Source organism: Artemia sp. Qi Xiang Cuo, chromosome 18 (genome assembly GCF_049724085.1).
Source record: "Artemia sp. Qi Xiang Cuo chromosome 18, ASM4972408v1, whole genome shotgun sequence".
Lineage (NCBI taxonomy): Eukaryota > Metazoa > Arthropoda > Branchiopoda > Anostraca > Artemiidae > Artemia > Artemia sp. Qi Xiang Cuo.
Window position 1 is genome coordinate 16,298,624 of NC_142811.1, and position 27,833 is coordinate 16,326,456.

Sequence of the window (27,833 nt, forward strand, 5' to 3'; positions counted from 1 at the left end):
TCAAATATGGTCGCTGATTGAACTGCAGGACCCTATGTATTTTGGTGATTTTGAAACCATTGCTCACCATCCAGTGCCAGAGCACATGGTGAACAACGATATTCTCCTTAGGGTCCAAATCAGCAATCAGTTTTTGTTTATAGGGGCTCCAATGCATCCCCATATCCTCAACCAATGATCGATTGTAGGGGCTCAGAGAGTCCCTGCTCACGGGCCGATTGATACAGGGAAAGACAAAATCTTTGACTGAGTCGTGAAGCGCCAGCGGAATGTGACCGTCAACTTCAAAGAACCATCCTTGTGACCCATTGTCCTCGACGGTGGTAATGTCGGGGAACTCACAAGGATTCTCAAGCCATTGATAGTTCCCACACGGCAAAGAGTAGTGAGACATTGCCGAGGGGTACAATGAGTTCATGTCCAAGAACACTGCAGTTGACTTTGCACCGGTACTTTGCCCGCTCGGATCAGTTGACAAGACGCGGCTCCCATGAAAAAAATACCAACTCCTCATTGAACGCTCTACAAAAAGGTGTTGATCTACATCGGTGATTAGGCCTATTTCCTCCCTGCTAATTTTTAAAATTAAATCCATTACTAAATGGGGTGTGGAAAAATAATAGCCTATATCTAACCCGAACTCTGAATAGATCTGGTCTGTATTCTTACAGACTATATCCAGCAGAGTAAGAACGTCACTGGCCAAGGACAGTCTACACTAATCCCACCCCTTTTTATACTCCCCTTTAGACCACACCTTCTTGGCAAACTCGGAATCCTTAGCTTTGCATTCACTGTTGTTCAGTGACTTGTAAAAAGCATCGAGTGGAGGTAGTTGCTCCTCGCTTAAGCGAGCGCCAAAGCAGTAATAATCGTATGCGTATATACCTTTGCAGGTCAACAGGTCATACATTTCACTGTCTGGAAAGTGCTATTTAAGCAAGGGAAAGCTATCAAAATTGTCGTTTTTCTGCACTTGAATTAGTTGACTCAATGATTTTGGGAAAAAACTAAAATAATATAAAGACATATTTTTATTCCAGCACGTATGTTCATTATCCACTACCTGCCATTTCAGCTCGAGAAAAACTAACTTCTCGGCCGATTTGGGGATGATGTTATAGATATATGAATTATACACCCATGGACAGTATACTCCCCCTTCCTCTCTACGCCTACCTGCCAGTGCTTGTAAAATAAATGTTAAGTCATAATTAGAGTTATGAATCAAAACAGGAATGAAAAACTGTTTGCTAACGTTTAAGTTACATGATTGATGTGCTACCCCTCTAAAAGTACTGCCCCCCGAGGATCTTTCTTGCCACAAGTGATCATGGTCACTGACTTTCCCCCGCCCCCAGCTTTTCCCTGTAGTCCCCTTCTCCTCCTCTACAAACTCCCCCTTACCAACCCAACATATTTTTTGATTTTTAATCGCGAGACGATCCTCCGCAGACAGCACCATTGGATAATGCGTATTTCTCAAACGAGAAATAGCGCCATTAGCCGTGCCAATCAGTTTAGTCAGTGCCTTGACCATGAACTCGTCTCCCCCATCCAATATCTCAACTATTTCTAACACCCGCATGGTGTTAGAATTGTCTCTCTGCGCATGTGCATCGGACACTGCAATGGCCTGGTGTTCTTTGATACGGTTTGGATATTGGGGGTCATTCACCTCCACCAGCTTAGCCTCACAATCTAAAGATATTTTGTTGCATTGGAGAAGGGTATTCTGGAAATTTTTAAAACGTAGAATGGCCCTATCCCCTGAAACCGTTTCCACTGTCTGATAACCATGCTGTCTACAATGCTTCATATGACCCCGTAGTTTTATATCACTACGGAATTGTGACAGGCATGTTGGACAGTAGAAACGTACCCCTAGATTCTTACCACCCCCCAGAACTCTACTAATGTCAGTGATAGGGTTAAAATGACCAATTGAATTGGCAGGGTCACTAGGGGGTGAGGATAACCACCAAACCCAGTGTTTAACCAAATCAACTGACGAGACCCTCACGGGGAAGACCACCCCCTTCTTTTTTGAGCAAGCCCCCTCTTTAAATTCAGCTTCGTACTGTACCACAGTAACGCCAATATTTAAATGAGTATTAGCCATTTCAAAAATGTCAATAGATCTTAGCGTTACTGGGTATTTTCCTTCCAAACATGAAAAATCTACAACTGGGGAATCGGTCCCTTCCTTCCCATGTACACCCCAGTGATCTAAATTCTTCTTGGTAGCGTCATCTGCTAGAGGCTGAAATGCTCATATGAGTAAAGCAAAACTGAAACACTTATGATCTGTTTCAAAAAAGATCCGCTGGACACCACAACAACCTTCTCGATCTTGATTCTATTTTACAACTATTGACCTTTCCCCACCTGCCCCCCCTCTTAAACTAAAATCTTTCTTAATTTTACATATATTTACACTTAAATTTTCAATAAATAAAACTACTGAGCCACTTCCATTTTCATTAAAGTTCTCAAGATGCGTTATAATTTGATCTACCCAATCTAAGAAAGCACTCCAAAAATTTTATAAATTCGAAAAAACCAAACGCATCTCGGAATGTACATAATGATAATAAACTTCGCTTTTCCCCTCATTTAAATAAAACACTTTTAAAACAATGGAAACCTTAATTGATTCCCTCCCCCACAACTGAATTTGATTCTCCAGAAGTGCACGAATTTTATCTACATATGCATGCACAATTTCTACAGGGTCAAAAACAAAATTTCCCCCCATTAGTGAATTAAATGGATCACCAAACGTCGCAGTGTAAACAACTATTGCATTTAAAATTCTGTTGGCTAATTGAAAATCGGGGAGAGTTTTCCCCCCCTCCCCCTCTTGGAAATTATACCCTACCCCCAGGTGTTAAACAAAATCTGGCGAATGCTCCACGTCAGTTGTTTGAAGTGGACTCGTTGGGGTATCGAAGGCTTGTGGAGGAGGGTTCCCTGTGAAATCATTTAAAGGCTGTATTGTATTTTGGCTCAAGTCTACCAGCTCAACTGTGCTAGCTTCTACATTGAAAAGAAAATTATTTAAAAAATCATCAATATTAGATGGTACATCAAAGGAATTATTAATACCGTGCCAGTCACTGATGGCTGAATTGTCCTGAAACTCCATTGCTCCTTCCTCCTCTTCTTCACTCGATGGTGAGTAGGGGACCAATGGTCGTTCAACCTATAAATGAAAAATAGCTTATTTTCAAAGTGTTAAAATCACCCCTACTGTTCAAATTTGGATTATTGCCTAATAACATTCGGTTAATTCAACTGAAAGTTCCAACTTAAGATAATCTAAGATATGACATAGAAGGCGGCAATTTGTTCGTTTATTTTCAAAGTGTTAAAATTTTTTTTTGCGGCGCTCCCCCGCAGTGCTTGTCGCAGCGCTTCTCGCGGCGCGTCTAGGACCCACATCACGTCCCGTGGTACGTCTCGGGCCCAGTGCACTTCCTACGACGCTTTACCCGCCCCCCCCCACACCGTGTGGCTCCCACCCCCCGTTACATAATGCCCTTTCAAAAGTTGAAATATTTCTAATTCCATACTTCTAATTCTCGTGCGAGTGTTCCAGGATCGAACCGTTAACTCGCTTTCCCCTTCACTAAAATCTTTGGTACGATAGAAAATTCAGTGTAAATTAGAACGTCAATATGTGACAGATGGGATAATCTCTCTCTCAAAATTACGTGAAAAAGAGCATTCAGTTTCAAAGGTACCTAAAAATATATGTGATAGCAACAGAGAAAATAGTAAAGATTAGAAAAAATAGCATTTTGAGTTTCAAAGGCGGTGATTATTAATAGAAATTACCTAAAAATATTCGCTTATGAGATATCGAAGCGATAGCAACAGAGAAAAGAGCGGTTTCTTTGCTAAAAAATTACATTTAGATATGTAATAGGGGTTAATATCTCACTGCGATAAGTTTATATTGAAAAATAGTGAAGAAGAAAAAACATTGGAAGAAATAGATAGGTAGGAAAAAATGCTTACATTTGCATAATCCGTCTGGGCTTGGGCACCCGAAGGACCAGGCGTTGTATCTTGTCCTGAAAGCCCTGCTGTATGACTGGGGTTCAAATGGATCATATCATGTCCATCACTATCTTTTGCAGTCGGGCTAGCGATATACTGGGCTCGTGCAGCCGAGGCTGCAACTTGACGAGGCAGCATTGAGGCTTGATTAAGAGGGGCTTGCATGGATGGCTGCACTTGGGCATGCAACACTTGTTTAGGAGGCTTCGGCCAGCGACCATATTGGACAACTGTCGCCTTCGCAGGGGGCGCATTATTGGCCCTCGCTTCCTTAGCGGGTGGCGGCGACAAGCATTCTTCGCTATTTGCGCCAGCCTTAGGTCTCATCGATGTAGGGTCCGCAAATTCCTCATAATTGGCCTTAAAGAAGAGAAAAAATTAGTATTAAAATAATTTCTCCCTTTTTAAAGAAAGAAAGTTATTAACCATAATTTTGTTTAGAAAAGTATTTATCACTAAGAAGGCACAACGTAAAAAAAATTTCGTGAAATATACTAATTGTATCCTTTTTTTTGAATCTGAGAAAGAAGAATTACGGCTCACTGAGCCGTTCAAAATTCAGCCTATATAAGTCAGCCTAATTTCTTATTTTTAGGTGTTTCTGTTCTTTTCTGGTTTTAATCTGCATTGAGCATGCCTTGTTTGCTGCATTTAAAGTATTAGCGGTTTTTTCCTTATCCTTTTTCGGTAGCTGATATTTATCACACCCCCAGAAAAAACAGCCCGAGTAAAATAATCCCCACGGAAAATATCCCTGAGAACAGACCTGGAAAAATACCCCCTCCCCCCACCGAAAGATATCGCATCCTTTTGAATCTGAGAATTACGGCTCACTGAGCCGTTCAAAAGCCGGCCTAGTTTGTTTGAAGAAAATCCCCCTAATACTAAATGTTGAAAATTTAAATATTAAGTCAAACATCGAAGCAGTGATGTGAGCTATTGTTCTTTTTAAGTTATCCAATAAATGAAAACATGTTTTTTAGTCGTGTCCTTTTGAATATATGAAACCTAGGGAAACTAATCCGCTAATGAGCAGGAAATGCTTTAAAAAGCGTCAGATCTAATTATAGGCTTCGCGCTGGAGTCTTGTGTCAAAACAGAGCGGCATTTTCATTAAAAATTGACAGAAGTCAGTGATCGCTTTAGCTGTAAATATAGAAGGAAGGAATTTAACGAAAGGATAATTATTTCTTTTTGCGAGAATTTGATTGTAAAACATTGGTGGGGGGGGGGAATTTAGCTGGAAATATAGAGGGAAGGAATTTATAGAAATGATATTTCTTTTTGCGAGAATTTGGGATTGTAAGACAATGGTGGGGGGGGGATTTAGCTTGAAATATAGAGGGAAGGAATTTATCGAAATGATAAGTATTTCTTTTTGCGAGAATTTGGGATTGTAAAACAGTGTGGGAGGGGGTTAGGGTAAAAGGAATATATTTTATGTTTTTAATTGATTATAATGATGTTTGTATGGTTTGTTGTGGGGGGGGGGTTGAGGGTAAAGGAATATATTTACATTGAGTATAAAGATTGCATGGTTTGGGGGGGGGGGGTTTGAGGGTATAGGAATATATTTACGTTTTGCATTGAGTATGGTTTGTTGGGGGGGGGTTTGAGGGTAAAGGAATATATATACGTTTTGCATTGAGTGTGGTTTGTGGGGGGAGGGGGTTTGAGGGTAGAGGAATGTATTTACGTTTTAGCTGAATATACTGGAGGGTGTCCTAGGAAAATTCGTTTGAAAATAAAAATGTACTTACATTGCTAATTGCGGCTGCCAAGGCCTCAAGCTCATCAATAGCATTCATTCTAGTTGTTTGCACTGTGTCACAATACTTTCTGATAATTGAATCACATTGCATGCCCGTTATATACGAAATCTCAAGGTCAAATTGTTATGTAAACAAAGCCCTCTGATTGGCTGAGAAGGAAAGATCTAACTGTTTCCGGGAAACCCATAAAATTTGGCTTGAACAACAATAACAAATACTATTTCTGGATCATAACATCTGGCTTGAACAACAACAACAACATTGACCTTGAGATTTGCCTCGGAAACAACAACAAATACTATTTCTGGATCATAACATTCGCTGAGAATGTGCCAAAAACACCCCTGGAGAAAGAGACCATGGAGAAAGAGGTCATTGACCCCATTAACCACGTGTTCTCCCTAGGGGGGCTATGCCCATATTTGGTGTACTCGTGGGAGTTTTAAAAAAAAGTGTCCGGATCGGGATTCGAAGGGGTGGTGTAATCGTCGCGCTGGTACCCCCCCTTCTACTACTGCCCTCGGAAATTTTCAGATTGAACCCAAATCAATTTGGATTCTTAATTAAAGTACAAATTTTATTAAATTGGAATGTTTTAAATATTTTTAGTTCCCTTAGGTAACATGTACTTTCGGTTGTATTACTGGATTTTGATTCCTATAAAAGCAATGTTAAGTGGTGAAGTTTTCCTTTTATAAGTTCCTCATATGTTTCGGCTAAGAGTTGCGTGTTCAATTTAGTGCTTTCTGATAATTTTTTTTTTCTGATAATTTTTTTTAACAGAATTAATCAAACAGTTCGTGGTAACGGATCGACCCGGCTCAATGGTAACCGAAACTGTAGAAAACAAAATTTTGATACCAATAGATACATCAAAAGAATCCAATTTTAATGCTGATTTCAAATATATAAGTTTCATCAAGCTTAGTCCTACCTATCAAAAGTTACGTGCCTGAGAAAATTTGGCTGACTTTCGAAAAAAGGGGGAAAGACCCCCTAAAAGTTATAGAACCTTAATGAAAATCACACCATCATATTCAGCGTATCAGAGAACCCTACTGCGGAGGTTTCAAGCTTCTATCTACATAAATGTGGAATTTTGCATTTTTTGCCAGAAGAAAGATCACGGATCCGTGGTTATTTGTTTGTTTTTTTGTTTTTTTTTTCCCAGGGGTGATCGTATCGACCCATTGGTCCTAGAATATCGTGAGAGGGCTCATTCGAACGGAAATTAAAAGTTTTAGTGCCCTTTTTAAGTGACCAAAAAAAATGGAGGGCAACTAGGCCCCCTCCAACGCTCATTTTTTTCCAAAAGTCACCTGATCAAAATTTTGAGATTGCCATTTTGTTCAGCATGGTCGAAAATATGATAGCTATGTCTTTTAGGATGACTTAATCCCCCGAAGTCCCCGGGGGGAGGGCTGAAAGTTTGGAATTTTACCCAATGTTAACATATAGTATTGGTTATTGGGAAGTATACAGACGTTTTCAGAGAGGTTTTTTCTGGTAGTAGGGAGTAGGTCGGGGTTTATGTGGGAGGATCTTACCACGAAGGAACGTTGCAGTGGAGAAGGGACATTACTATGAAGGGGGTGCCGTATTTCCCAGAATTTTTTGAATAAATATAAGAAATTGTATTTATAAAAAAAAACGAGTTTTTTAACTTAAAGTAAGGAGGAACATCAAAACTTAAAACGACAGGAAACATTACGTATATGATTGGGTTCATCCCCTGGTCAATACCTCGCTCTTTAAGCCAAAGATTATTTAGTACTTTCATAAGAGCTATTTATTCTAATTAACGGCATTTGTGATTAAGGGGTCATTTTTAAAGAATTTGAACAAAATTCGAACTTTAACTTAAAGAGCAAGGTATTGACTAGGGGGCAAACCCTCTAATATACGTATGAAAAATATAAGAACATAGAGGTTCGTTACGTAAGTTAATTCGTGTTACGTATATTTATTACTTATAAAAACGTTCGTAAATAAAATTAAGCAGGTTTCGAGAAAGCCATTTAACCAAATAAAAGTAAAATTGATATTCAATTTTTTTTTTAATTATTCATGTACGGTGAGCCAAAATCAAAACCTGTATTAATTCAAAAACGTTCAAAAATTAAATAAAAGAAACAGGTTTTTTTTAACTGAAAGTAAGGAGAGACGTTAAAACTTAAAACGAACAGAAATTACTCCGTATATGAAAGGGGCTGTCCCCTCCACAACGTCTCGCTTTTTCCGCCAATGTTTGACTTTCTCACACCTCGATTTTTTTAAACAATAAAAACTTTAGCGTAAAGAGCGAGGCGTTGAGGAGGGGACAGCCCTTTTCATATACGGAATAAAACTTTGTTTTTTATTTAATCATCTCTGAAAGACGAACTGACAACTAAAAGTTGAGATTCTTTCGCTAGTTTAAGAGCTTTTGAAAATTAAAAAAAAAATTTAAGCAAATAGATTAAATCTTACAAAAACCAAAATTAACCTGTATAAACTAAGTCAGTGATGTCAGTTCATAGATAGGGGGAACAAGGATTACTCAAAAGTAGGAAATGTAAGAAATACAAAATTGTAGGAAATCTAAATTTTGCTTTAAAATATGTTTCTGTTCGCTTCATAAAATATAGAAAAAAAAACAGTTTTGTGAAGGTGTTCTGCCCTGTTGAGTATTCTTTAGTTTCTTTCTATATTTGTAGTAAATATCTACTTTTATGCAGTAAACATTGCACTTTTTAGAAAAAAAAAACCTGAAAGGCATGAAAAAAGGCTAACTGACAATTAGATTTAAGGCTTTCTCATTCTTCTTAAGAGTTTGTTTCAAAATTTAACAACCAATTATAATTGACTTCTCGTTGTCCTACTGATTCAAAATTTTTCTATTTTTGGCTTTGAGTATTAATTTTTTTTTTTGAATATTTTCGTCTTTTCCTTCTAGGTTTGAAAAATTTACTTTTTCTGGCCATGGTTGTCCCAGGAATTTATTAATATCCTAAAGCCAACTTGCGAAAAATTTAACGGCTGGAAAAATATTAAATAATTTAAATAAATATTTTCAACACAGCTTTTCAGGGTAATTTTTAATATATATACTATTCCCAAGATACCAGGATATGGACTGAAATCCCAATATCTTTTGGAAATTCACAAGGAGTGGCAACCCTGGCTCAGGCTGTTATTTATTATTAATAAGAAAGTAACTGTGTTTCTCCAAAAGTATTAAAAGACCTTGACAATCAATTTTGCAAAAAAAGTTTTTGTATATTTGTTTTTGCCATTAGACTCTATAAACAATTCAACACCTTAACTTACTTTTCCTTAAAATAATTGTAAATTCATTCGTTACTGAGCCCTTGGCCCCTTGTATTAAGATTAAATAAAAAAAAACAAGTTTTTTTTATTGAAAGTAAGGAACGACGTTAAAACTTAATACGAACTGAAATTATTCCGTATATGAAAGGGGCTGTCCCCTCTTCAACGCCTCGCTCTTTACGCTAAAGTTTTTCATTGTTTAAAAAAAATGGAGTTGTGAGGAAGTCAAACTTTAGCGTAAAGAGCGAGGTGTTGAGGAGGGCACAGCCTCTTTCAAAAACGGAATAATTTCTGTTCGTTTTAAGTTTTAACGTCGTTCCTTACTTTCAGTTAAAAAAAACTTGTTTTTTTATTTAATTTTTGAACGTTTTTGAATTAATGCAGGTTTTGATTTTGGCTCACCGTACATGAATAACTAAAACAAAATTTGAATACTAATTTTACTTTTGTTCTGTTAAATGGCTTTCTCGAAACCTGTTTAATTTTATTTACGAACGTTTTTATTAGTAATAAATATACATAACTTACGAATTAACTTACGTAACGAACTTCTATATTCATATTTTTTTAATACGTATATTAGAGGGTTCGCTCCCTAGTCAATACCATGCTCTTTAAGCCACAGTTTGAATTTTGTTCCAATACTTTAAAAATGACCCCTTAATCACAAATGCCGTTAATTAGAATAAATAGCTCTTATGAAAGTACTAAATAATCTTTGGCTTAAAGAGCGAGGTGTTGACTAAGAGGTGAACTCAATCATATACGTAATGTTTTCTGTCGTTTTAAGTTTTGATGTTGCTCCTTACTTTCAGTTGAAAAACTTGTTTTTTTTACATATAATTTCTGATCTTTTCTTTAAATAATGCTGGGAAATCCGGCGCCCCCTTCATAGCAATGTCCCTTCCCCTATGAAAACTTCCTTCATGGAAAGATCCTCCGACATAACCCCGATCCACTACCCCCCCACTACCAGAAAAATTCCCCCTGAAAACGTCTGTATGCTTCCCAATAACCAATACTATATGTTATCATTGGGTAACGTTCATAGCTTTCAGCCCTCTCCCCGGGGATTTCGGGGGATTAAGTCATCTTAAAAGACATAGGTATCATATTTTCGACCATGCTAAACAAAATGGCTATCTCCAAATTTTGATCGGGGGACTTTGAGAAAAAATGAGCGCGGGAGGGGGCGTAGTTTGCCTCCATTTTTTTGTCACTTAAAAAGGGCACTAGAACTTTTATCTTCCGTTCGAATGAGCCCTCCCACGATATTTTAGGAACACTGGGTCGATACGATCACCCATGGGGAAAAAACTAACAAACAAATAAACACCCATCGATGATATTTCTTCTGGCAAAAAATTAAATTTCCACATTTTTGTAGATAGGAGCTTTAAACATCTGCAGTAGGATTCTCTGATATACTGAATATGATGGTGTAACTTTCATTAATATGCTATAATTTTTAGGGGGTCTTTCCCCCTTTTTTCGAAAATCAGCCAAATTTTCAAAAATTACCCAAATTTTTCGTGTAACTTTTGAAAGGTAGGACTAAACTTAATGAAACTTATATATTAGAAATCAGAATTAAAATCTGATTCTTTTGATCTATTGGTATCAAAATTCCGTTTTCTACAGTTTCGGTTACCATTGAGCCGGGTCGCTCCTTACTTACAGTTGGTTACCACGAACTGTTTGAAAAGCTAAATTAACGGAGACAATGAACTTAAAGTCTTAATAATATGTTTAAATCGTGAACGTTGTGCAGATTTAATTAAGGTTTCAGGTTTTTCAAGATTATATTTTTTGGCATGAAATAGGATTCTTGAGTTTGGTAAAAGTTTTACTAAAAGTGGAAATTAGAAATTAGAGAAATCAGAAATTAGAGTATCGGAACTTTATATTTAACCCACCTTTGTTCCGTGGTATAGTAAATTAAAGCCTGAGATTCTTAGAACTCTTGGAATTCAATATGAGTAAATATGCTGACCCTCTTCTCTGAGCCCCGGGCCCCCAAGATTTTTCTGGTGCCCTCATTCCATTTTTTTCTTTCTTTTTTTTACTCTTTTTTTTAAATAACTTGTCAATTTGGTCAATAATTGGTGCTCTTTTCACAATGGGACGTCCCCAAGATTTTACTCTAGATCCGCCTTTGCCATATACCCTGAATATCAAGTTATTTTTCAACCACTAATTCTGTTTCTCAAAAGTTAAGGAAAAAGTGTATTCTAGTAATGAGTTTTAAGTTATTATTGGTCATTTTACTTATATTATTATTATTTTTTTCTTTTTCCCCCTACCGTTGTATGATGGACTATAATGGATCGTTTGGAAGTTTTTCTCGTCGTTACGGTGAATCCAGTAGCAATTCAGAAAGTATTTTTTTTTTTTTTTTGTATTATAAGTATTTGTGGTATAACTAATTCGTGCTTACAAACAGTATTAAAGTTTTTTTCTTCTATTCCTGCCACCACCCTAGGACAACTTGCCCTTGCAAGTTCCTGAGCAGGCTAGAAGATTAAGTTTTAGAAGATTTAGATTTAGGCTAGTAGATTTCATGGATTATGTATATGTACGTATTTTATTAAGTTTAGTTCTTATTAATAAACTTAACTTATAACTTTTTTTATGCTTTCAAGGTGGCAACTTCTGAAGAAACAAATGACAAAAGGTCCTAACAAAGTGATCCTACTTCCAGAAGACATTAACAAGCCATTTGATACTCCGCGAAAGGTAATTTACTCAAAGTAAAAGTACATTATGTAATCAGACTCTTTTCCTCCCAAATACGGACAAATTTTCTAAATAAGTATTTATTCACGTATTAGGACATTTTGGTCACATGAGCGGTTTCACTCTTATTAAATGTCCTCCGAACATAGTGGTGTGGACAAGGAGATGACATTTTTCTCTTGGCCTTTAGTGACTAATAATCAATTATAATAATATCCTTTATAACGCTAAACTTGTGGGAATATCAATTTAACTCCCTTTTTCTTCAATTCTTTATATATGTTTAAAAAGAATCTAAATTTCTTAGATGCATAAAATGTAGGCAAAAGTTCTATTATAGCATTGAATAGAAAAAAAAACTGAAATGTATGTTACTTCTAATGCCAAAAATATGTACAACCTCTTATATTTAAAGGATAAAACCTATTATTTAGGCCTATTTCTGATTATTTTTTTTTTTTTAATTTAAGAAGTAAAAAGACGGATGTAGTACCCAATTTTATTAGGAAGCAAAAATTTGAATCCTAATGTAAGCAATTATTGGATTATGATTTAGTTTAAAATATTCTGTGTTTCGCGTGGATTATCAGAATGTCATCATCAGTAGATCATACATCATCAGATTGAAAGCAGAGGTTAAGTTTACAAAAAGGAAGAAAATTGAATCACTTTATTTTTTTCTTCTGTAAGGGAGACTGCTCTTTCTTGCGTTGTACCCAATTTTACACGGCAAAATTCGTTATTTAAATTCATGTGTGTACCTATGTTAAGCTAAGTCAATTTAGTTGAATTATGTTGTCAAAAGCAGATAGATTCTTAGGCTTGATAAAATTTCGATCACTACATAAATGGGATATGTCTTTGTCTATCTTACTTTCCCGGGGAATAAGACAAATGATCTTTTTCTTTTCAACATTTCTCTCCCCCAAATGATGTCTAGGTATAAGGAGTCTCACTATTTGTAGAAAGAAGTAATTTTCAGTTTGAATAATGATGAAGTACCTACTTCCTTTCTTTTCCTATCGACGCTTTGAACTTCAAAGGATATGAAATTTATTTCTAAAATCCGTCAAAGATTTTCTAAGAGATGGAAAAAGCTAGTAGCTTCCTTGTTACACAAAAGATGGCTTTACATTGTCATCTCAATTGGCTGAGTGGATTGTCTTATTTCTTTTTGGGCCGTTCCATTATTTGTTGTAGTTTTTTCTCTTTGTTTTGCAATTGGGTCGTCTCTGCGAAATGACTTACGGATATGAATTTAAACCGAATAAAAAAAAAAGAATAAGAAAGCGGCCCATTTTCGGGATGCTAGTGTAACCAGCCAATTTTTTTGTATACGATAATCTCTTTTACCCAAGGACTTGTAGATTCTTGCATGGGCAAACCATGTTTGTTGTGTTTTTTTTTTTTTTTTTTTTTTTTTTTTTTTTTTTTTTTGTATTGGGTTTCAATTGGGTTCCACTTTGGGAAACAACTTCTAGAAATTAAGTTTCAACTCGATCTAAAAAAAAAAAAAACCATCAAGACAAATAATATTTAACTATTTTGGGGTTGCCAGTGCCCAGGGCCGTATCCAGGATTTTTTCGGGGGGGGGGGGGGGGTGTAAAAGGTTTTTTTTGGGGGGAGGGGTAAAAAACTGCATAACACGCATAAAAATTTCTTTATATTTATTTTGTTACATTTTTACGAGTCGAATAAACATCAAGGGAGAGAGGGAGGGGTGGGGGAGGTTCAAACCCTCTAATGCTGGGGGTCCACTTTGGGAAACATTTTGCAGAAATTAAGTTTCAACTCGATCTAAGAAAAAACAATCAAGACAGATAATATTTGCCCATTTTGGGGTTGCCAGTGCCCAGTGCCGTATCCAGGATATTTCGGGGGGGGGGGTGTAAAAGGTCTTTTTTCGGGGGGATAGAAACTGTATAACACGCATAAAAATTTATTTATATTCATTTTTGTTGCGTTTTTACGAGTCGGACAAAGATGGGGGGGGAGAGGTTAAAACCCTCGAAACCTACCTGGATAAAGCCTTTCCAGTGCCACCAGCAAGGACATATCAAGGATCTTTTTTAGAGGGATGCGTTATGTTTCTACAAGGGGTGGGGAGTAACAACAAAATTTAATTCTTGTTAGCTTTTACGAATCGGGCAAAATTTGAGGGGGGGGGGAGAGGAGAAGGACAAACCCTTATTTTTCTTGTGCATTGGTTCCCTTTGTACTTATAATTTAAGAAACTCAGCTTCAATCCTATTGGGAAAATTTTCTTGGCCCGTTTTGTTCCCATTTTCGTGGGTCCTGTGCTTCCAACCTAATTTTTTGGAGCTTTAGTGTCCCATTGGCCCAAGGAGTCATGGTTATAATTTTCAAAATACTTAGAGACAAGCAATATTTTGGCCTTCTGTCAGACATAATTCTGTAGCTCTCTTGGCTCAAGGAATAATCCCTTATGGTCTCAGACTCGCAGGCCACATCTTATTTTCCCTTTTTTAAACTCCATTTTCAGGGATACCATTTTTTTTCAATTTTTCCTTGTGCACTTAGTTCCCTTAGATACAAGTATTTCGGGATTATAATTTTCAAGTTAATTGTAAAAAAAGCTTCTGGCCTTTTTTCGGGTCGGGAATCACTTGATGAAGAAACTCACAAGTTTCAAGTGGTTCTGAAAAAAAGGTGGCCTATTTTTGGGCCTTGTTTAAGGGTAACATGTTTTTTTTTCTTGATTTTCTTTTATATTTGGGTCCACTTGGCCAAGTCCATGAGAAAAAAAGAGTCTCGGCCCTTTTCAGGCTCCATTGTTGGGAGCTCATATCCCCAGACTAAAACTTTCCTTTATGGGAATTCTTTTGGCTCAGTCACTTGTGGTAACAAGTTTCAAGCACAACAGAACATGAATTTTGGCTCCTTTCTGGGATCTATTTTCAGATGAATCAATATTTGTTTCTTTTTTTTAGCATTTGGCCCCCTTGATCCAAGACTTTCAAATATCAGTTTCAACTCAGTTGATAAAAGCAAATATATTTCCATTTTTGGGTCCCATTTTTGGAAGCCCATGCCACAAACCTCACTTTAGTTTTGCTTTAGGGGACCCTCGTTCCAATAACTTAAGGTTGTAAGTTTCAAACCACTCGGAAAACTATTTTATTGTTGGGGTCAGTTTTTGGTAGCGCTAATATTTTTCTATTTTTCATTTTTCATTCGGGGCATCCTGTAAGCCCTTCCCAAGTTTCTACGCCAGCTTTTCCCATGCACAATGGTTAGGGTAAAAAGAACAGTCCTAATACAAGCACTAGTACAAGGGCTACGTTTCGCTTTTTAATGAGTCATCAGTAGTACGTTGATTCTAATTTCTTATATTCTAATTTCTGAATTATATAAAATAATTCGGAAGGCCCAAATTCTATTGCCTTATTTAGCGTGCAATTACTTTGTTACATTCTTCGCCTTTATTTCCTAGGCAATGTACTTATCGTGTTTAAGTAAGTCCTATAGTATTGTGTAAAGCAAATACACCTGATTCAACATTTATTCTCGAAGTGTTTATAAGCAGAACTTAAACTTTATGATAAAGAGCCGGGAATTGGATGGAGAGGAAGTCCCCTTTTCCTTGGGACAATCCTGAGCATGATATTAAAAAGAACAGAAATTATAGGAATGGTGATGTTTCTTCAAATGAGGGTAAAGAGAGACTATTCAACTTGAAACAGACAGATATAGCTTGAAATGTAAAATAAAAATTCCCATGCCTAATAGATATTCCATGACAAAATGCTTCATATTGTTTCAAATCATGTAAGCAATTGTTATATCTGTAATTTTTTTTTTTAATATATTTAGTATGATATATTAAAAATATTTAATATTTTTAAATCTGTTAAAACGCTTGGGTAATTGCCAGATTGTTTAAATTTTTTTTTTTTTTTTTTTTCTGACATATTTATGTCTTAGAATTTGGAGGATTTTTTCCCAACAAAGAACTGAACAAAATGAAACTCAACTGAACAAAAAACTGAACTGAACAAAATGACTGAACTGAAAAAGAACTGAACAAAATGAAACTAAACCAGAACCAGAAGGTGGGGGTAGTCATCCCGCTCAATTTATGGAACTGTCACTGCACTACGGTGGAATAAACCTGCAAAGAGCTGTCACTGCAAGGGCACAACCCTCGCTATACAAACCTTAAATTGTAACATTTGCTAATATTCTTCTTTGATTTGTTTTGACTTGACCGTAGATCATAGGGTTCCATCCCAATTCCTAACCCTCTGGGGGATTCAATGAAATGGCAGCTCTGCTAACAAGGTTGCCATTGTGACATTTTCTTGTCAAAAATAGCACTTTTTAATCTTGGATGACTTTTTAATCTTTGGATGAATTTTTCATTATATAAAGTAGTGATTCTGAGAATCTCGCGTACTTTTTTTTTATTTGTAATGTAAAAGGGGAGGGGGAGTAAAAATTACACTGAGAAAAACCATCTTAATCCATAGTAGAATCCCTAAGACCTCCACCCCTTTCCTGTCCGGAGAAAACATCAGCTTAGAGGAAGCAGTTTTCATCGGCTAAATATAAGTTTGACTTTTTTGCTAATATCTAGAATCAGAATATTTCCACCTTTTGTTCTCATTTTTTATTTAATAGAAGTTCATCATTGAATAAATTTACCATCCATCATATCTTCCGAATCAGTTTTCAATTGGAGCTTTTCTTCCAATTTTCTTTGATTTGAGCTCTAACAATCCACTGAATTAGCAAAACTCTTGGTATTGTTGAAAGAAGCTTTGCTAGTTCCTTGGAATTATTAAGAATCTAGATGTTCAAAATTGATTGAGAATCAGCTCATTCCCTGAGACAAAACTATTTAATTAGTCAATTTCTAAAAGAATTTTGCCCATTATTTTAAATTTTGCTTATTTAAATTATGAGAGACTACCGCACTTTCAGTCCAGTGGCCTAATTTTATCAAAATCCTGGGGAGGGGGGGCAAATTTGAAGCCAATTTTTCTAAATAAAGTGAAAAAGACAGTAGAAACTAAACAATAAGTCATTTGGTAAAGTACTATAAAGGTACTATTTAGTACTATAAAGGTACTGTATAGTACTATAACAATACATATAAACTAAAAAAAAACTCATCTGTTTCTGTTGATACTTGAATTATGCAGATTTATCTTCGTTTTGACAAGATTTTGGAAGAAACTTAATTTCTGCTGGGGGTGAGGGCAAACTAGGGTCTAGGGAGGACTGATGTCTGGGAAGGGCAGTTGCCCCCCTGCCCCTTAGCATATTACAACCCTGTTATCCTCTCTATTCTTTGGCGTTTTTAGAGAGGAAGATGAGAGTTGAAAAATCTATTTAGAAATTTTGTCATAGAACAAAGGGTGAAAAAATTGTGATTACCAGGAATCACTGTCAAGTGGAAACACTAACACAGAAAACCCAAAAATATGAATTTTTTTTTTTTAACTCATCAAAAACTGAAAGCCCTATACTTTTTAAACTCAAAATCAAATGAATCTTGGAACAAAAATTAAATCAAATTTATTGCTCAATAATGACAAAATTTTATATATATATTCTCTGCGATTAATATTTTTTCTTTATATATAAAAAAGGAATAGGTGGGAAAGGGTTAATAAACTCTGTTATGTGACCAGGGACGGAGTTTGACTTCTCGGCGCTCGAAGCAAGAATTCCATTTCGTGCCACTCAGTGAACAAAGCCTTTATTGATATCAAATTATGGTTATTTTCATTCTCTAAAGAATACATTTATATATTACACATTGAATATATGTTTTTATGTACAATCTAATATGTATAACAGTGTTCAAGAAACTCTCTTAAGGTTCAACGTATCAAAATTTTATTGATGAAATACAACTACATTTACAAATACAATTATATACAATCAAGTAATTAAACATACAATCATGTGACAATTATACATACAGTTATATATACAAGTACACATACAATTTAAATTATGTGGAATCAAGTAATTCAACATACAATCATGTGACAATTATACATACAGTTATATATACAAGTACACATACAATTTAAATTATGTGCAATCAAGTAATTAAACATACAATCATGTGACAATTATACATACAGTTATATATACAAGTACATATACAATTTAAATTATATGCAATCAAGTAATTAAACATACAATCATGTGACAATTATACATACAGTTATATATACAAGTACATATACAATTTCAATTATATGCAATCAAGTAATTAAACATACAATCATGTGACAATTATACATACAGTTATATATACAAGTACATATACAATTTAAATTATATGCAATCAATCTTGTCCTGTACACCAAAACTTTATGTGCTTTTCTCGAAACAAATATCTTCATATATATTGTATTTTTATTATATATATATTGTATATATATATTGTTATATATATTGTATTTTTATGTTGATATTGTATTATATTAGGTTGTGTATGTAAAGTTACAAAGTCATATTATGTTACACTTGGATTATGCTTTTTTTATTGACTTTAATTTTTTGAATATTTTTCAAACAGTTCGTTGTAACGAACTGTAAGTGAGGAGCGATACGGCTCCATAATAACTGAAACTCTAAGAAACAGAGTCTTGATAACGATAGATACATCAAAAGAATTGAATTTTGATGCTTATTCAAAATACGCACAATTCATCAAATTTAATGTTAACCATCAAAAAATACGAGTCTGAAAAAATTTGACCAATTTTTGAAAATGGGGGAAACACCCCAACCCCCAAACATCAAAAGTTTTAATGGAAATCAGATTCAGCTACCAGAGATCCCTACTGTAGAGGTTTCAAGCTCCTGCGTTATTGTACATACAAAAACGCAGATTTGTATATTTTTTGCCAGAAAAAAGATCACGGATTTGTGTTCATTGTTTTTTTCCCCCAAAGGTGATCATATCAAACCAGGGATCGTATAAGATCAAGAGAGAGCTCATGTGATCGGAAATCAAAAGTTCCAGTGCCTCTTTTAAGTGACCAAAATATTGGAGGGCAGCTAGCCCCCCTCCCACACTAATTTTCCCCAAAGTCACCCGATCAAAATTTTGAGATAGTCATTTTTTCAGGACAGTAAAAAATCTAATAGTTATGTCCTTGAGGATAACTTAACCCCCCACAGTCCCTGGGGGAAGGGCTGCAACTTATGAACATTAAGTTTTTAAAATAAAAGTAAAGAACTCCATTAGACCAAAATGAACAAAAATAGAGTCAAATAATCCACCAAGAATACAGCGACCACAAATCAATATCAATAAATAAATGGAACCCAAAACAAACAGAAATTACAGTAAATAAGAGTCAAACTCCAAATGAGCAAAAATTAATATGAGTAGGGCTCTAAACCCCAAGCCTTCTAAAAGCCAGAATATAACTTGTACTTTAATGAAAAAAAGCAAATGAATCTACTGAAAAAATCTGTATTGTCAGTTTAATACACATAGGTTGATCACTTATTCCTTAAAATCCTGATTGATTTTTGATTTCTTAAAGTTAGAAAAGTGAATGACATTTAAAAGAATTTTTTCAGTCCCTTCCATAAGAACATTAAATACCCCCTGGCATAGCTTACAACCCTTGTCCCTAATCTCTCGGATTGTTTCACCTAATCTCTGAGGATTGTTTCAATCCCAAAGACCTTGTTATATGACATTTAGACCATTTTGAATAGAACAGATATCTCAAAAGTTCTCTTAGATGCATTTCGGAACAATACGATGTGTGTATGTGTGTGTGTGTGTGGGGGAGGGGGGGGTAGCTGCCCACCAATCACTTTGACTCTTAAAAAGAACACTAGAGCGTCTAATTTCCAGACTGTTCTGATTTCCAGACATAATTTCCAGACCGTTCTGATACGCTGAACAAAATGGCTATTTCGTTCAGCGAAAAATTTGATTTGAAGTGTTTGGAGAAACTATGGGCCCATGCCCATAGTTTCTCCAAACACTTCAAATCAAATTTTTCGTTCGGCCTTTGATCACTTTCTACTAATAAAATTGGCACTAGTCTTCTCAGTCTCCTATCAAATGAGCCCTTTTTGAAGCTTCTACGACAAAAAATTTCTACAAAAACCTTATATTCCCCAAGGGCATAATTTACGACCCTTGTCCTGAGGGCTATGGGGAGAGGATTGTCATCCTGAAAGACATAATTTCAAGACCTTTTTACTACGTTGATCAAAATGACCATATCAAAATGTTGATCGGAAATGTTTGGGGAAATGATGGGCGTGGGGGGGGGATTTCCCTCCGAATACTTTCGACTATTAAAAAGGATAATAGCCCTTTCAATTTCCAATCGAATGAGCCCTGTTTGAAGTTTCTACGACAACACTTTTTACAAGAACATTATATGCCCCCAGGTCACAACTTACAACCTTAGCCCTGATGCCTGTGGGGGGTCATCATCCTGAAAGACCTAATTTCCAGAACTTTTAACTATGTTTGACAAAATGGCAATCTCAAAATTTTGATTGGATGTAATTGGGGAAATGGTGGGCGTAGGAGGGGGGTTAGTTACCCTCCAATCACTTTCGACTATTAAAATGGGTACTAGCCGTCTCAATTTCACATTGAATGAGTCCCTTTTGAAATTTCTACGACAACGCTATCTATGAAAACCTTATATACCTCCAGCGCATAACTTACAATCTTTTCCCTGGGGGCTTTGGGGGGGGGGTTTGTCATCCTCAAATACATAATTTCCAGTACCTTCAACTACGTTGAACAAAATAGCTATCTCAAATCTTTAATTATGTGTGTTTAGGGAAATGGTGGGCGTGAAAGGGGGGTTAGTTGCCCTTCAATCACTTTTGACTATTGAAAAGGGCACTAACCTTTTCAATTTCCAATCGAATGAGCCTTTTGTGGAGTTTCTACAACATCGCTTTCTATAAAAACCTTATTTGCCCCCAGGCCAAAACTTGCAACCACTGCCCTGAGGGCTAGGGTGGGGTTGTCATCCTGAAGGACATAATTTCCAGAACTTAAAATTACTTTGAAAAAAATGGCTGTCTCAAAATTTTGATTGTATGTGTTTGGTGAAATGGTAAGCGTGAGAAGGGGTTAGTTGTCCTCCAATCATTTTCAACTATTAAAAAGGGCACTAGTCATTTCAATGTCCAATCGAATGAGCCCTTTTTGAAATTTCTAGGATAACGCTTTCTATAAGAAACCTTATATGCCCCAAGGGCTTAACTTACAACCCTTGCCCTGAGAGGTGTGGGGTTTGTCATCCTCAAAGACATAATTCGTAAGACTTTCAACTACGTTGAACAAAATGGCTATCTAAAAATTTCGATTGGATGTGTTTTGGGAAGGTGGGTGTGAGAGGGGGGCTAGGGCAGTGCTTTTTGCTAGTTTCGTCATTATAACCCCTTTTTGAAGGTTCTCAGATCAGGATACCTCTTCCTGCTCAAATACCTTGGAGGAGTCTTAAACAAGCGCATAAAAACGTTTTCTATAAGTAAGGTTACCTATAAACGTTTTTAAGGTAGGTGCCCTACTTATTGTCATCCCACAAGTCCTCTTTTCTACCCCTATCACTCCCCGAACAAAGTCACGCCTACTTTTCACTCCTAAACGTTGGTGCGTTCTAGAGGTGAAAAATTAGGGTTCAATTTTTTTGATGAGATCAAAAAGTGCCCCCCTTGCTGCCCCCTTGCCTTCCTCTTTGTTCTGTTCGTGTGTGTACCATAACTATAATCCAAAAAATCCAAAAACGTCTCCAATTTCCAATTTTATAAAGAAAATCACCCCCACAAGGAAATCAGAGGTAACGCTATAGCGTTGCCTATAGTGAAGGTCATACGGCTCCAATGTTTTATTATTTATTCATTTATTATTATTTTTTCACAGAGGTACTTCATATGGAAGGGTTCGTCGAAGAAACTTCGGAGAAGGCTAACTCGATTTGAAATCGAGAGTTCTAGTGCCCTTTTTAAGAGTCAAAAATGATCTGAGGGCAACTAGCCCCCATTCAAGCCCTTTTTCCAAATACATCCCGATAAAAATTTTGAGATAGTCATTTTGTTAAAAACAGTTCAAAGATCAAATAAAAAACACCAGTGTCGACACAACCCCCCAGGGCCAGGAGCAGGCGTTGTAAGTATATTTTGTTCTTATGGAAGGAATAGAGAACTCATTTTATTGGAAATTGAAAGTTCTAGTTCACTTTTTAAGAGTCAAAAGAGATCGGTGGGTAACCACCCCCCCCCCCCACCTTTTTTTCCCAAATGCATCCGATAAAAATTTTGAGATGGCCATTTTCATAAAAATAGTTCAAAGATCATAGAATAGAAACTCCGGTGTTGACACAGCCCCCCAGGGCCCGGGGGGCAGGCGTTGTAAGTTATGCCATGGGGCATATATGGTTCTTATGGAAGGGATGCTTGTATAAACTTCAAAGAAGGCTCTTTTGATTGGAAATTGAAAGTTCTAGTTTACTTTTTAAGATTCAAATGAGATCGTAGAAGAACAAGCCCTCCCCCCGCCCCTCCACGCCCTTTTTTCTCAAACCCATCCGATAAAAACTTTGAAATAGCCTTTTTTTAAATAGTTAAAAGATCATATAGCGAAAACTCCAGGGTCGACACAACTCCCCAGGGCCCGAATGCAGGCATTGTAAGTTATTCCCTGGGGGCGCATATGGTTCTTATAGAAGGCATGCTTGTAAAAACTTCAGAAAGGGCTCACTTGGTTGGAAAATTGAATTTTCTAGCTCATTTTTTGAGAGTAAAAAAACATTGGATGGCAACTAGCCCCCTCCCCACGCCCTTTTTTCTCCAATTGCATCCGATAAAAATTTTTAGGGAGCCATCTTGTTAAAAATAGTTCAAAAGTCAGATAAAAAAAACTCAGGTGTCAGCACAACCCCCCAGGGCCCAATGTCAGGCGTTGCAAGTTAAGCGCCAGGGCATATATGGTTTTTATGACAGGGATGATGTCATAAACTTCAAAGAGGGATCATTTTATTGGAAATTGAAAGTTCTAGTTCACTTTTTAAGAGTTAAGAGATATGAGAGCAACTAACCCACCCCACACCCTTTTTTCCCCAAACCCATTCACCACGAATTTTAAGATACCATTTTTTAAAAATAGTTAAAAAATTAGAGAACAAAAACTCCATTGTCGACACAACCCCGAGGGTTAGGGGAGGGGGGGAGGGTAGGCGTTGTAAATGCTATCCTGGGAGCGTTTATGGTTCTTATGAAGGGGACGCTCGTGGAAACTTCAGAGAGGGCTCATTTGATTGGAAATTGAAATTTCTAGTTCACTTTCTAAGAGTCAAAAGAGATCTAAGGGTAACTAGGGGACATGTATGGTTCTTATGGAAGGGAGGCTCGTATAAACTTCGGAGAGGGCTCATCTGATTTAAAATTGAAAGTTCTAGTTCACCTTTTAAGAGTCAAAGGAGGTTGGAGGGAAACTACCCAACGTCCACGCCCTATTTTCCTCAAACCCATCCAATAAGGACTTTGAGAGAGCCAGTTTTTGAAAAATGGTTCAAAGATCATAGAACGAAATCTCCGGGGTCGACACAGTCCTTAAGGGCCCGGGGTAGGTGTTGTAAGTTTTGCCCTGGGGCATTTATTGTTTTTATGAGAGGGATGCTCGTATAAACTTCAGAGGCGTTGGCGTTGTAAATGCTATCCTGGGAGCGTTTATGGTTCTTATGAAGGGGACGCTCGTGGAAACTTCAGAGAGGGCTCATTTGATTGGAAATTGAAATTTCTAGTTCACTTTCTAAGAGTCAAAAGAGATCTAAGTTCACTTTTTAAGAGTCAAAGGAGGTTGGAGGGAAACTACCCAACCTCCACGCCCTATTTTTCTCAAACCCATCAAATAAGAGTAGAGTGGGGGGTGCTACTCCGGGACGACACCCCTGCTGCCATCTACAATTTAGTTTAATGCTGACAGGACATAATTTATGCATGTTTTATGGTTTTTGTCAGTGAGAATGAAAAAACAGGAATTTTCTCACTTGGAAAAACATGAACATTGTCGCATTTATGGATGTCAACAGCAATTCATGTCTGTTTTATGGTTTTCTCAGTGAGAATGAAAAAACAGGAATTTTCTCACTTGGAAAACCATTAATTTTGTCACATTTATGGTTGTTTTCATGGAGGGATATGTGGGTTGTTCGATTTATTTGATGTTTTTCTCGGATGTCAACATCAAATTATGGATGTTTTATGGTTTTTGTCAGTGAGAATTTGAAAAACATGAATTTTCTCACATTTATGTCTGTTTTTCATGGATGTTTAATGGTATTGGTCAGCGAGAATTTGAAAAACATGAACTTTGTCACATTTATGGATGTCAACAGCAATTCATGTCTGTTTTATGGTTTTCTCAGTGAGAATTTGAAAAACAGGAACTTTTCTCACTGAGAAAACCATAAACCACGTGGTGCTGTCACGAGTCAGGACACCTGTGCTGTCGACCTCAATTCACCTATCGTGAATCAATAATTCCCCTTAGAAACAACAAATTAATTTTCCCTTTCTTGACAGATCAATCAATCAATGATATCATCTGTCAGACTTTAAAAATTTTCACCTAGAAACATTTCTCCAGGAATAGATCCAAAATCATTAATGTCTTTGCCTCGGGAACAGTTCTACTGGTCGAACTCCAAAGGATATTAATAACCCCAGGCCATGGAAACAATTAGGCAAGAAACATCTTAGCGATGAATTGTTTTAGCGCGCGAGAAGGTTTCATATTAATTTGAAATGCATTAGCACAGAGATGCCAATAACAAAGGAACACGCTGAATTTGCGTTTAGGGATTATTTGGGCGAAACCGTTTTAGACAGGTTATGGAACTATTTCGGCGAAACAGATAGAGACATTTTAAAAGAAGATTTTTGAAGAGATTTTAGAAGAGAATTTAAAGGTGAAACTCTGTGGTCGTTATAATACACAAGTTTCATTTGAACAGTGTTGTGAGGTCCTCTAACCCAACCCCAAAGGGTTCCAATCCTCCTATCCCCAACCCCGAAGGAAGCCCCCGTCTTTCGTTGATGTGAGTTGTCTGAAACCTATGATTTGGGATGTGTAGTTTGCTACTTCAGGCTTTTCTGAGCAGGATTTCTTAGCCATTCATAGGTGTGTGTTGACTGAAACCAATACTTTGGGATGAGTAGTTTGCTATTTCAGGCTTTTATGAGCTAGGTTTCATAGCCTTTCGTTGGTGTGTGTTGAGGGAAACTTATGATTTGGGATATATAGTTTGCTTTTTGGGGGATAATTTTTCGATCTGAAAATATCAAAAGGCCCTAACCGGTCGAATTCTGCTTCGAATGAGTCCTCATTCACCCGGATCAGTTGCCAACTGTGACCTGTAGGCGTGGATAACAAAAAACCCTTCTATCTTGCATGGAAGGCTCAGGACTTGACGGAGAGTGCACTGACGCTTGATGGGGAGCTGATAGCTCAGATATTGCGTGAGAAGGAGCCAATGTTTGGCCTACGGCTTGTCTTGAAGGCCCAGGTAACGTCTGTTGGAGGGTGGAGGGGCCGACGTTAATTTCTTGTACATGAGCTGTGACTTGTGCAGCCGGGGTAGCTTCTGAGCCCCTTGAAAAAGCTTGTGTAGGTGGGGCTTCGGCATTGAAGCTATTCACCCACTCTCTTTTTAGTGTTTGGTCAGACCGCATTGTGGCTCGATTAAGAGTGGCTTGCGTAGGTGGCTGCACTTGGGCAGGTAGTGTGGAGCTGGGGGGTTTCGGCCAGCGACCATATTGGACAACTGTCGCCTTTGCAGGGGGCGCATTATTGGCCCTCGCTTTCTTGGAAGGAGGTGGCACGCATTCATCGCTATTTGCGTCAGCCATAGGGTCCGCAAATTCTTCATAATTCGCCTTAAAGAAGAGAAGAAAAATCAAAATAATTTCTCCCTTTTTAAAGAAAGAAAGTTATTAAACATAATTTTGTTTACTTTATCACTAAGAAAGTAAAAATTTCGCGAGAAATATAGTTGACTTAGAAATCAAGCGTTTTTATTAGACAATCAATAGTCTATAGCAATAGGATAGAAATAATTGTTTCTATTTTTACCATTTAAATGTTCCAGTCTATATGCTTTAAATTAGATCGTTAACCCATCGACCTGTAGGCCTATATTTTGCAAACATTGGTTAAAAATGCTATTCAATTTACGCATAATATAAGCTTCATGCAACTCCTACAGACTTTTCTTTCTAGCCTTGCATATCAAAGTTAAAAATCCTGGATTCACGCTCCCCTCCCGGCCCCAAATTTAGGAAAATTAAGACATCCCTCTCCTAGATTTAATCATGCTTTTTATTCAAGCGAAAGTCATATATTACTAGATTTTATTCAATCGAAAGGACTATCTTACTAGATTTTATTCAAATGTTATGGCTAAAATCAATAAATGATGAAGAAGCAATTATCTTTTCTATTTCTAATAAAAGCTCTAACCCCCCTCCCCAGCAAAAAGCCTGGATTCACGATCCCCACCCGGCCCCAAATTTAGGAAAAATAAGACATCTCTCTCATAGAGTTAATCATGCGTTTTATTCAATCGACATGCATATCTTACTATCTTTTATTCAAGCGAAAGGCATATCTTACTAGCTTTTATTCAAGCGAAAGGCATATCTTACTAGATTTTATTCAAATGTTATGGCTAAAATCACTAAATGATGAAGAAGCAATAATCTTTTCTATTTCTAATAAAAGCGCTAACCCCCCTCCCCGGCCCACATCCTGGTTTCTCGCGCCCCTCCCGGCCCCGAATTTAGGAAAATTAAGACAACTCTCTCATTGATTTAATAATGTTTTTTATTCAAGCGAATGGCATATCTTACTAGCTTTTATTCAAGCGAAAGGCATATCTTACTAGCTTTTATTCAAATGTTATAGCTAAAATCACTAAATGATGAAGAAGCAATTATCTTTTCTATTTCTAATAAAAGCGCTAACCCCCCTCCCCACAACAAAAATCCCGGATTCACGCCTGAGAATATAAAAGAAACTTTATTGAAGGCTTGAAAATAATCTGTTTCTCTTCCCCAAAATAGCGCATTGCGTCTGCGCCTAATTATTACAATTGCCTCAGTGTTTTAATTTGACAGAAGAATAGTCCCTTTGGCCGCCGCGTTTGTAAACCGGAAGAGAGTGCCAAACTATTTATATGCTTGTGCGGAAATGTATTGTCAAAACCAGAGCGCCATTTTCATTAGAAATTGACAAAAGTAAGTGATCGCTTTTAGCTGGAAATATAAAAGGAAAGAATTTAGCAAAATGCTATTTCTTTTTGTGAGAATTAACTTACGTAACAAATTTATATATTCTTATGTTTTTGGAATAAAGATGGTGGGAGCAGTGAAGATGTTAAAAATAGAATAGCCAAGGCTCAGAGTGTTTTTTCACAGTTAAAAAAAGTATGAAAGAATAGGAAGATAAGTCTGCAAACCAAGATTAGAATCTTAGAAGCTACAGTGATGACAGTGGTCAAATATGGCTCTGAAGCATGGACATTCTGAAAGGCGGATTAAGATTTGCTAGATGTTTTCCAGAGAAATTGCTTAAGGATTGTTCTGGGCACACGGTTGACTGACCGTAATTCAAACAATAGGCTATACGAAAAAAGTGGTTCAATACCGCTTTCTTGGTCTATAATGAAAGAAAGTTTGATGTGGTTAGGGCATGTTGTGCGGATGAAGGATGACGGATTGCCGAAGATTGTTCTCTTCGGTGAACCATCTAGGACTAAACGGAAAGCAGGTCGTCCCCGTCTGGGGTGGGAGGACGTCATAAAGAAAGATATAAAGGAAATGGGAACTTCGTGGGCGGGTGTAAAAAGGGAGGCTTTGAATAGATTGGGGTGGATGAGGAGCGTGCGTAGCTGTGTTGGCCTCTAGGTGTGTGG

General features: G+C 36.8%; 1 protein-coding gene across 1 annotated transcript in view; it reads left to right on the top strand.

Moving 5' to 3' along the window:
* LOC148941249 (retinal guanylyl cyclase 2-like) overlaps positions 1-27,833 on the top strand; it is a 274,002-nt gene that overhangs the window by 205,116 nt on the left and 41,053 nt on the right. Inside the window, exon 7 of the mRNA XM_089104131.1 lies at positions 11,789-11,882. Within this exon, the coding sequence (XP_088960257.1) occupies positions 11,789-11,882 (94 nt within the window). The remainder of the gene's footprint in view (positions 1-11,788; positions 11,883-27,833) is intronic.